General features: G+C 42.1%; 1 protein-coding gene across 6 annotated transcripts in view; it reads right to left on the reverse strand.

The window, feature by feature from the left end:
* PAMR1 (peptidase domain containing associated with muscle regeneration 1) overlaps positions 1-12,258 on the reverse strand; it is a 149,299-nt gene that overhangs the window by 3,868 nt on the left and 133,173 nt on the right. For all 6 annotated transcript variants that reach the window (XM_019639504.1, XM_019639503.1, XM_019639502.1 and 3 more), the window contains 2 exons: positions 6,367-6,579; positions 4,505-4,571 (listed from right to left, as the gene is read on the reverse strand). In XM_019639504.1, coding sequence (XP_019495049.1) covers positions 4,505-4,571; positions 6,367-6,579 — 280 coding nt within the window. The remainder of the gene's footprint in view (positions 1-4,504; positions 4,572-6,366; positions 6,580-12,258) is intronic.

Below are 12,258 nucleotides of genomic sequence, written 5' to 3' on the forward strand. Positions count from 1 at the left end.
TCTCTCTCTCTCTCTCTCTCTCTCTCTCTCTCTCTCTCACACACACACACACACACACACACACACAGAGTTCCACTCTACTGCTGAGCAAATTCCAAATTCTCTTGCACACGTCAACCTTCACTCTGTTCCTCCATTTCCATTTCTGGCATGCCTCCAGCTGCCCAGGATTTTAACCAAAGAGGATAATATCTGACATAAAATCCGTTATCCCAAAACACTACACGTGCACACACACACAACAATTGCATTGTGAAATTAAACAGGAAAGGAAGTTAATTTGAATAAGAGAAACCCAGGCATATTTTTTTTCTCTAACCATTATCATAATGGGGCAATATCAGTAATTATCTCGAACTAAACTGTGTTGATACAGTAATTTGATTTAGCAATTAGCAGATGTAATTAGAACACCTCGGAGAATAGAACTTTCTTTCAAGGCACATTGACTGGGAAAAACAGGGAGTATTGTGTGTAAATGTGAAAAGGCTTTTTAAACGAGTCCTGAGTTGAAGCCCCCAGAGACCACTCAGGGATTCTTGGAGGAGATGTACGCATATTATACAGCTCATGTTCATGTCATATCAGTCAGCCACATAATGACTGTTAACTGAAAAGTTAGATTTCCTTTAGAAATCAATGTTCTCATCCCTGTGCAATAAATGGAGAAAGGAAGCCCAGAGAGGTAAGTGGGAGTGCTGGAGGGCACACAGGAAGCTAAGAGGGTACCCCAGGCAGTACTCAGCAGGCGTGATTCCCACCCTGGCGTCTCCACTGCACCAATTTGATATCCTCTTAAGCAATCTCTTTCATGGGTCTCTATGGTGCTTTACTCAGAAAAAATATTCCATCCATATTGATTTCATTCAACAAATCTTTATTTCATGTTTAGAATCAGGTCTGCAGCTTAGGGAGCTTCTGAACTTGCAAACAAGCTCATCTTTTGGCTCGTCTGTTGAAGGTCTACACTGCCTTTGGAAGTTCCCGGGTAAGGCTGGCTGCTGGAGATAGGCATATCCCTGCTCCAGCAGCCTGGCTTCCAGAACTATCCTTAAGACTAAGTTTTAGGCTTGGTTTCTCATTTGCATGCAACATCTGGCACCTTGTCACTTAACATTCCATTACAATTGCTTTAAAAATGTGAAGCCTGGCCCATGAGTGGCTCAGTTGGTTAACAGCATAGCCAGTTCAATTCCCAGATGGGCTGGTGAGCTGCGCCCGAGCTGAGCTGCCACTGAGCTGCCAACAGGTAGCAGAATGGCTCAGCTGGTGAGACCATGTGCTCCTAACAACAAGGTTGCTGGTTCGACTCCCGCATGGGATGGTAGGATATGCCCACCCACAACTAAGATTGAACACAGAACCTTGAGCTGAGCAGCTGCGAGCTGCCGACAGGCAGCTGGATGGTGACTGGACTTGGAGCTGAGCTAGCTGCACCCTCCACAACTAAGATTGAAGGACAACTTGACTGTTCCCCTTCCCAAATTCCCCAACACTGTTCCTCTTCCCCAATTACCCAATAAAAATCTTTAAAAAAAAGCAAAGCGCAATAACTGACACCACACAAACACAAAAGATTATAAGAAAATATCACAATTATATGACAACCAATTGGACAACCTGGAAGAAATGGATAAATTCCTAGAAACAAAATCTTCCAAGACTGAATCAAGAAGAAATAAGAAATCCCAACAAGCCAATGATCAAAATCAAATCAGTAATCAAAAAACTCCCAACAAACAAAAATCCTGGATCAGATGGATTCACAGGTAGATTTTACCAAACATTCAAAGACAAAGAAACACCTATCATGGATGATGGCCATCAATAAAGTGTTGGCAAGGATGTGGAGAAGGGGACCCTCATGCACTGTTGGTGGGATTGCAAATTGGTACAGCCACTATGGAAATCAGTATGGAAGTTCCTCAAAAAATTAAAAATAGAACTGCCTTATGAACCAGGAATTCCACTCCTGGGTATTTATCTGAAGAAATCCAAACACTAATTTGAAAAGATATATACATCTCTATGTTCACCGTAGCATTATTTATAATAGCCAAGATATGGAAGCCACCTAAGTGCCCATCAATAGATGATTGGATAAAGAAGAGGTGGTACATATATACAATAGAATATTAGCCATAAAAAAAGAGTGAAATCTTACCATTTGTGACAGCATGGAAGGAACTAGAGGGTAATATGCTAAGTGAAACAAGTCAGATGAGAAAGACAAATACCATAATATTTCACTTATATGTGGAATCTAAAGAATAAAATAAACGAACTACAACAACAACAAAAAAAACAGAAACAGACTCATAGATACAGAGAACTGATGGTTGCCAGATGAGGGGGGTTTGGGGGTGGGTGAGAAAGGGAAAGGGATTAAGAAGTACAAATTGGAAATTACAAAATAGTCACAGGGATGTAAAGTATAGCATAGGGAATATAGTCAATAATATTGTAATAACTATGTATAGTGTTAGGTGGGTACTAGACTAAACCAGGGGGATCATGTCATAAATTATATAAGTGTCTAACCACTATGTTATACACCTGAAGCTAATATAAAAAAATATTGAATGTTAACTGTAATTGAAAAAAATTTAAATACAAAGCCCAATGGGCTTTTTTAACAGCCCAGGACCTCCTCTACAAGATGGCTTCTTGGGAAGAACAGGTGTGTCAGGTTTATCTCAGTCAGAGTCCAGACCCAGGTGAATAAATCACAAGGATCAGAAAGGGGGTAGGAACTGGATTCTACTGCCCCTGTTCCCAAGTAAATGCCTTGCCTGAAATGTAAAGACAGAAATGGAATGAGATAGCCAGAGGTAGGGTAAGCGATTGATAAATATCCTGAGTTCAGAACATTTCAGGTCACTTGGTTGAGGTCAGTTCTGGTCAGTAGGATTCACTGTTACCATTTTTAAGAACAACATCTGCTGACACGTGTTCATGTGGGCAAGGTGCTTGGCATAGCCTTAGCGCTGGCATAAGGGAGCAGGCCCTGAAGACCTCAGACCCTGAAGACCCGGGACTTGCTTGCTGGCCTTGCCACTTCTTCTAGCAATGCGACCTTGAACACACAAATTACTTCTCTGATTCTCAATCTATCCATCTGTAACAAAAACTGTGATACAATGGTAATATGCAGTCCCGCCTCAGAGGTTGTAGTGAGGATTACATGAGCCAATACATGCAAAGCATTCAGGGGAACGAAGGGCACACAGCAAACACTCAGTGGAAGGTAGTGCTGCATTAATCCTTACAACCACCCCCGGAGACAGATGTTATTATGATTAGCCTTATATTTTCAAATGAAGAAACGAAAAGCTCAGCAAGTTTAGGCACCTGCTCAAGAACACCCAGCACTAAAGAGAGACAGACATGGTCTTGAACTCTTGTTTGTCAGTCCAATTCCTTCATTCAATAACTATTTATTAGGTGCCTACTCTGTGGCAGACACTATTCTAGGCACTAGAGCTCCAGCATGAACAAACAGATAATGTTTCTGCACTTAACTCTTACAATTTTTTGGTGGATTGGGGTGGGGAGATGGGCATGGAAGAAATGAACCAAAAAACTGTAAGACGCAGGTGCAGATGGATGCTGAGATGGAAAGTGAAGCACAGTCAAGACCAGAGAGCACTGGGTAAAGCAGTCAGCCTGGCGGCCACAGTGGGGACGGAGGAGTTCCTTTTTAAAGGACAGTCGGGGAAGGTCTCTCTGCCAGGTACAAACTGAGCAGAGAACTGAAGGAAGTGAGGATTAAGCCTGGTTGAAAGCCAATGGAAGCAGGCTCCAGACAGAAGGAGACACAAGTGCAAAGCAGACTCGTGCTTGGAGGGATAGAGGAAAAGCGAGGCGACCTGTGGGGCTAGAGTGGAGAGAGTGAGGGGGAGAATGGTGGGAGATGAGATGAGAACAGTATTTTCTACAAAATAAATGGAGGAGACGTAGAAATGGGCCTCTTCTCTCACGACCGGGTGATCTCCCTCTGTCTTTCCAGGAGAAAGGCTGGGCTCAATTCACCTGAGGGCTCAGTGCTCACATCAGGGCAGGTCATATATGTCTGGCCCCTGGGCTCCATCAGCCTGCCTCACCTGGCTGTTACTACCAAGAGGATCTTTCCATAGCTGGCTGCATCTGGCAGAAATGCCAGCTCCCTAGAAGCTGCCATAATAAATACACTGAAATTTCAGGAATTTCTATGTATTAAAATCCAGTTCCTCAAATATCATCTTAAAGTCTTGCTTCCCACCAACCACCTACTTTCCCACGATCCAGTGAAATCTGTACATTTCCAACAGTTGCTACCTCTTGACTAAAGACAGCTGGCTAACAAGCCACCATCTAACAAGCCTGATTCTTTCATGGCCAGTCAGCACTGAGTGTTCTCAAGGCACCTCAGACTGACTTTGGCCAAACACAAATGGGGAATGGGGGTGGGGGGAGGAGAACATTCATTTGCTTTTAAAGCAGAGTTCAGGTGTTTCAACCTCACCTTGACTGAACCTGCATTGGAAGAACTCTCCGTCGCACCAGGTCTGAGATCTTTGGTTCTCGGCAAGCTAAAGGGGGGTGGGGGTGGGGGAGAGGAGAGAGAGAGAATGGTGCATAATCTTTTTCCATATTAACTGTTCACATCATTCAGTTCAGATTCATACCTGAACACCCTTTCTGGATACCAGGTACATCCCCCAGGCTCTCAGAGGTGGGACGTGTCAGCCACGCTTGGACAGCTCCCTTAGCAAAAGAGCATGTGCCTTTCATCTAAATTGACACCCCCTCTGAAGAACCCAAGTAGACACAGATTGAAAAGCTGCTCCACCTGGGTGATTTGAAACAATGGCAACTAATAGACTAGGGTTACCTGTTCTCATAAACAGTATTTAGGGAACTTGATCAAAATGGAATAAAAGTCAAAGTGAGGGTTCTACAATCTAGCCCAACATAGGGAATCACAAGGTTCTCATTTAAAAGCAGACAGCAGTGTCAATCACCGATTATAAATCTTGGGTCACTGACTCCCCCATGTCCCTTCTCTGCAATTAAAGCTCCGAACAATCATTTGAGGGCAACTCAAAGTCCAGTTTAATTTTGTGGAAGTCTTTCTTCACAAGTGAAAAGGAATCCGACCCATCTCACTTTCTCAGTCAAGCAGCCAACTTTCGCCTAATTAGCAACCTAAGGGCCTTTGGTTGTATTAACTTGTAATAGAAGAGTTGACAAAAATTTCCAAGGACATATGGAACACTGTTTCCATACTTAATGAAATCAAGAATCGGAGTCTTCCTGGTGGGGATGAAGGTCGCTTCTGGCTGAAGTCTAAAGTGATTTATTCTTTTCACAAACCATTCTCTTTCATCCCCTTTCCCATGATTCGGCTTGTTGACAAACACCCAGAAGGAAAAGTGGAGGATTGAGGCAATTATCTGGATAATCTAGGCCAAGGACATGCTTTTCTTCCCTGGAAACAGCCAGATCATTGTGACCTGCCCCCCAGAGAGAGAGGCTGTTGACCTGGAGCAACCAGTGAATCAATTCAGTAAGAAACTAGCATCCCCACTGCCAAGGGTTAAGGGCCGAACTTCTCTATGCATTTCACTTTTTTCTGGTCCCGAACCACCGTTTTACATTTAGCTCCCAGGTTGCCTTGCTGTGAGTTTACATGATTCTTTCACTCCTGCCTACATCTCTTTTCCCTTGTCTTCCGATTGGAATACTGTCCCAGCTCCTTTTCACCTCTACAAACCCACCCCCACCCCAGCCTCCCAGGCTGGCTCCAATCCTACTTGCTTCATGCAATTGTCCCCACTTCAGGCAATATCCATCAGCCCTTTCTCTGAACGTACACTACTCACCTGTTCCTAGAACTCCGCCTTGAATATTCAAGGGTTTACTGTCCTTCTAAGATGTTTTTAATATCTCAAACCCTCCTCCATATAGGTTGGCAAGCCTGATGTGTCTATTTGCCCTTTTATTTCTTTAACTTAATATTGTATAGACAATAGATAAATGTAGCTATTACATATGGAAATGCATATGGATTGCTTCAGTTCTTTCCGTGGGTTGGCATATAGAAAACTCAGCCCTGTCATCTTTCCTAAACTGCTCGGATAACTGCATCACTCTTCTTGATCACATCAAGATGTGGTGAGTAGGATGAGCGATCCTATGGGCCGTCCAAAGCAGAAGCAAATGTTTTTAGGGATGGTTTCCGACCTAAGATTAACATATGGGTGCAGTGAGAACTTCAGAGACAAAGGCATTTTCCAGGGACTCAAAACACGTGTGGGAGTGACCAAGACGTCCAGCAACTCCAACTACTTCTACGTACAGACTTCAGAAATCTTTGCAAGTTACCTTTCAGGCATATGGGCTGTTTCCCTGACCACTCTCCATTCTGCTGGCAAGTTCTCTTCTCATTGCCACTAAGAACATATGAGTTGTTACAAAAGAAGGACACAGCGGTGCCGATTTTTGCGTAGCGTCCGTTGATGAGCCCAGGGCCTCCTGTTACTTTCTTGTACCCATTGACTGGGCCCCCAGGGTCTGAGCAGTTTCTTTCTTCAACCACTAAAAGTGAAATAAAAGAAGAGCTATTAGAAGTCAGAAGCATTCCATTTTAGAATCAAATCCTTTCATGTTTCATTGCATTAAAGATGCAAGTGAGGGGCCGGCCGAGTGGCTCAGTTGGTTAAGAGCTCGCTCAAGAGTTTGAGCTCTGAGCAACAGCGGTTCGAGTCCAGCCCGAGCTGAGCAGCCGCTGAGCTGCCAATAGGTAGCAGGATGGCTCAGCTAAAACAAACAAACAAACAAACAAAACAAAACAAACAAACAAAAAAAGATGCAAGTGATAGGGAACCTGCTAACAATGGCAACTCAATGCAATTACCAAGAGAATACTCGTAATAGAAAAATGCATGGATTAGATATATCTTTCTCTTGTTTAAATGGTTTCCTCTTAACTTAAAAAGCATTTCATTCTCTATGTAAATAAATTTGATGCCACAACTGACTCTCATATCATCAAGTTCATTCCTTTCTCAAAGTGTAGGAGCTGGGCAGGCCTGGACACACACACACAAAAAAATTCACCTAGATTTTATGATCAATATACAAGGGTTATTGTTTTTCAGTGTTGTATTATCTCCTTTGTTCACAAAAGTTTGGGCAATTCAACTATTGGGTTGTTGGAAAATTCATGACGCATTTTTGCAACGAAAAACATAGAAAAAAAATACATCATGACTTTTCTGACAGCCCAACAGACTATTTCCTATTTGTGTTGTACCCAGAAAGCAGAACTGATTGGAAACAAGAGTGCACATATGAAAAAAATTTTATTTAGATTTATTTTCATCTTCAGAAACATAAGTGTGTTAAAAGTTATAGTTAAGAATACTAGAGAACTATACGAATTCAGAGATACAACAAATTTCCCTTGATGTCCAAATATAACTTTCCATCTAAACACTAAGCAATATTCATTACAAAGGTATTTCTATTCGCTAACTCATGTTAAACAGCTACTTGAAGTAGAAATAGCATCACCAGCTATTCTGAGCACTGAACAGGATATTACCTATATCCTGGAAACACTCTATCAGATAGATAACATATTTTCCTCAAATAGGCTATGGCACAATACTGAATATTACTTGCTAAAGAAGCAGTGTAAGTCCCCTGAAGAATTCAACCTTTAGTTGCTGAATTTGGTACCAATCACTCTGTCAGCCTCCCTCATCTCCTCTATATCATTTCTTCTAAGACCCTGCTCATCCCTGTAAAACAGTCTCCATGCAATACAATTATGCATTTGACATGTTTTTCTTCCCATAACTATCCAATTACCTTTCAAGCAACTTGCCTGCAGGCAAGAGAGGAATCTCCATTCAGATAACACTTTTAAAACATTTGAGAGCTAAAAATCAATAATTTCCTATGTGCAATTTGGCAAGGTTGCTAAAATTAGCCAAATTATTGGCTGCAGAGCAGGTGGCAGAGGACCTCAGAGATACTCTGTGCTTCTGGGCTGTGAGATAGGAGCCATTTCCCTGGTGGGTGACTCCAAAACCCTGCCTGAAGTGTAAAAAAAGGACCTCACTGAGTGAGCTGTTTAAAAAATAATCCCGATATGGTATAGGGGGGACAATGTACTTGACAAAGTTTCGTGTGGCCTCAGGTAGCCCCAGAGCTTCGTATTTCCAGGAATGCTTCCATGATGTGGGAGGAAAGGCAGAGAGAGCACTCCCTATTGCTTCAGTGATGGGGCTGCCTTCTCATGGTACAGACTCAGTCAGTGCTGAACCTGTGCCCAGAAGCAACCGACAGGAGCCCACAGACTGCAATCATCTCAAAAGCATGCTGGGTTATACCTCAAGTTTCAGAAAATGGAATTAGTGGCCAACATAAACATCAAGAGGTTTCTCGTAAAAATTGGTATTATCAGCACCTGACAAAATTCAGATCTGGAAACCCGGGGCCTGTATTCCCGCATGGCAACAATCAACTGGCATTGAGAAGTGGCTCTCTGCTTAGATGGGGGCTGTGTTCTTCACTTGGCCATGACCCCCACTAGCTGCCAGGCTCTGGCAGGCACTAGAATCTGTGGCCAGTTAGCCTATCACAAAGTGCTATGATTTGGGTAATTCAAGTGTCGTTCTTCATCCATGTTGAGCTTTGCTTGCTAGGGCTCATGGCAAAGAAAGATTGGGTGATACTTAAGATCAGTCCTGAAATGCTGAAAGAAAATGAGCCTCCGCAGAAAAAAATCAGTTCAACTGTAAGCCTGATAGTAAGTACTTCCAAGGTCCACCAGGCTGCCACCCCATGATTTCCTATATGCAGGATTCTCATCGCTGTATTTCTAGTACATTTAATGTGGGTTTAACCAGCAGGAACTTTGAAGGGTTCTAGAGCCCTTGGAGGTAACAAAGCCTTAGGACATTTCAAATCCTTTGTGTCTCTCACTAAATAAGCTTTAGAAGAAGACTTAAAGAGAAACTGACTCAGGATTACAAACAAGTCTGCCAAGGCTGAGAAATTCTGCCACATTTCTATAATTCTTAGATGTACACTCTTTTATTATGTGATATATCTGACATCAGGTCACATATGTACTTTTCGTGTAATGTTTCTTTACTCCAACCCCCAGAAAAGCTATAATGAAATCAACAGTGCTCCTTAAACCTGATGAGATCTTAGAATGGAAATTGTTATTTGGTTTTAAGTTATTGCTCATGGAATGTTACCAGGATAGAGCTGAGTGATGCTACTGAGTTAGGGTCCAATGGAAGCCAAGACTCTATGGCTAAAATTCAAAAGAAATACAGATAATAGAAATAGACTTATACAGGATCCAGATAATGTAGTTGTTTGACACTACTTAAAAATAATTACACTGAATATGTTCAAGGAAATTAAAGATACAATTAAGAACTTAGGTAGAACACTGAAAATCTTGAAAACTGACCTATGGAGAAACCTAGAACTGAAAAGTTACAATGACAGAAATTAAAAACTCAGTAGATGAGTTTAATAGCAAATCGGATACAGCCTAAGAGTATCAATCAACTGAAAGATAACTTTTAAAAAAATCAGAATGAAGCCCAAGGGACTAAAAGGGGGAAAATGTACAAAAAAATGTAAGGGGCTCTGGGGATGCAGTGAGAAGGCTAATAAGTAATTGACATCCCAGAAGGAGAAGAGAGAGTGAACGGAGCAAAACCAATATGTAAACAGATAATATCTGAAAATGTCCAAAACAGATGAAAGACATCAACCTACAGGTTTACAAAGTCCAAAGCCAGAGAAATATAAAGAAAACCACACATCGATGTAATATATAAAAACTGTTCAAAACCAAAACCAAAAGAAAAAAAATTTAAACAGTCAAAGGGGGATAAAAGGGACTGGAAAAAACATCCTTTAATATAATTATAGTCACTGTCTCAGGCTTGTAACTTTAAGAATAATTTTTGCCTCTTTATACTTTCCCCACCCCCAAGTTTTATAACCAGAAAATGTAAGCATAAGTTTGCTGTTTATCAGTTTTGTTGTTTCTGTTATTATATTGTTAAGCATCAGGCAAAATGGTTTGGGGCCTCCCTACTAAGCATATAAACCTAGCATTAGGTCTTCCATACACTTTTTGTTTGTTTGTTTCCATACTCATTCCACCCCATGCAAATCTGTTTACCAGCTTGCATATGAGTAATCATAGAGTAATCCAAATTTGCATGAACTCAAATTTAAGTGAGTTTTGCCACTAGACTCTGGTGGAAAAAGAATGCCCCCCCCCAGATTAGATAAATACAGGTTCAAATAATCACTTGGTCTTCCAGTGTTTAGAACAAGCACACAGTAGGTACTCAGTAAATGTTTGTTGGTGAGTGGAAGTTTCCTCATTCTTCCACTTAATGAACTAGGACCTCAGAAAATTACTTCATCTCTCTAGGCCTTGCTTTTCTCATCTGTAAACAGGATATCACTTACCTGTTCTGGGCTGGTTTTGAGGAGTAGTTTAACACACAGTCTCCTTTTCCCTTGCTTGCCTTTATTTACAAAGCACCCCACTATATTTAAAAATCAATTCCCCAAATTCATAAACCTTAAAGAAAAACCCACAACGAAGTCTAAAGGTCCATTACTGGCCGTATTTGAATAATAGGCAATATTCTACTCCATTTTCTGGCCTCTTGGTAACGGTTAACCATGATGGGCTTCCAGACCTGGGTCCAATATGCTGATTGGGACTTCTGAGTACCAAGCACAGTCTCTGTACACTCATCTCCTTTAATCCTGTGTGATAAAAGTTAAAAATTGTATCCTGGTACCAAACCATCCACCGGGCATTATTCTCTCTTCCCTGCATTTATTTCCTGTACTTTCCAAAGCTGAGCACGCTCCTCTGATGCTTTGAAGAGAATTCTAAGGCTTCCTCCATCCATCCTTTCCTCTCTCGGTTCAGACATCTACCTGTTGGGCTCACAGACCATGTGCATCTATCTCCCCAGGGTTAGGTTTCAAAATGATCTCTTTTCTTCCCCCGACAGCTTCTCTTTTTAGAATCCTTTGTATCTCCCCATTGAACAGATTCGAGATTCTTTTCTATTTGAGTTTTAAGGGCTTTGTGTTTCATTTCTCTTCAATGGGATGGATATTTTCACACAAAGTCCAATGAGAAATGAAAACATCTGCATCTCTGGCCCGAAGGAGCATCCGCCTCCTGCTTTGCTAAGTAAAATAGTGCATGATTCATAATAAATAGTACATTGCCCTGTTACTTTTGGGACTCAGTCTGGGAACAGAAACACATTAAGTTTAGTGAGCCCTTATGTGCTATTTCATGAACTGTACTTGGGAGTGAGTTTTTTCTGAGTTACTGTTTCATATAAACATTTAAAGAAAGACCTTCTCTACCTTCGTCTGCAGTTTTCCTCAGGGCAAACAGCGTGAGGTGGTTTGCTGTGATACCACTTTACAGAAGGATATGCGATGGCTTTGTGATAACTTTGTAGTGATCACTATGGGTGCCCCACTCAGGTCCCTTCATATCCTTTTACCACCTCAGCTTCTACATGTGAGCTTGATTGCTGAGAGCTGGCACCTGCCACCTTCAGAGGCTTGCCCTCAGGCATGGGTACCATCTTGCCCATACAAAGAGCTGATAAATACCTGGATCGTGGCCACCCCAGGGTTGTCTCTAGCCAATGACTAATGCGTGCGGAAGGACCAAAGTCCAACTCCTATTCCTCCATGTGTCTTGTACAGTCCCTAGCACCCCACGGGATCTGGCTGAGGTTGGGAGTTCAGTTGAAATCACTCTTGATTGATTTCTTCCTCTTTCCTACCTTGCTTCTCCAATCTCCTTACTGGTTGATTAGTCCTGGGAGTACTTCCTTTAATGAATCATTTGGACCCAAATGCTTGGCTCAGGGTCTGCTTTGGAGAGCAAGTAACCTGTGCATCAGGGACCTCGTGCTTTCCTGTGGTAGCACTCCTGGGAGGTGATAAGACCTCCAAGAGGCAGTCTCAGCCCAGGACATTGAGCCCTGCATGTCTCTCAGAATCCTGGGGGCTCTGAGGGAGGAGATGATGATGGAGACATCAGGAAAATGTGGAGACCTTTTTAGGGAAAATGACTCTTTGGTGCACACAAATAGCACTTTTTCTGTGCCCTCTAATTAGATCAATTATATTGAATGTGACAAAAGGTATCCACACTCTAATGTACGGCGTGGACTCACCTCC

This window comes from Hipposideros armiger, unplaced genomic scaffold (genome assembly GCF_001890085.2).
Source record: "Hipposideros armiger isolate ML-2016 unplaced genomic scaffold, ASM189008v1 scaffold_44, whole genome shotgun sequence".
NCBI classification, from domain to species: domain Eukaryota; kingdom Metazoa; phylum Chordata; class Mammalia; order Chiroptera; family Hipposideridae; genus Hipposideros; species Hipposideros armiger.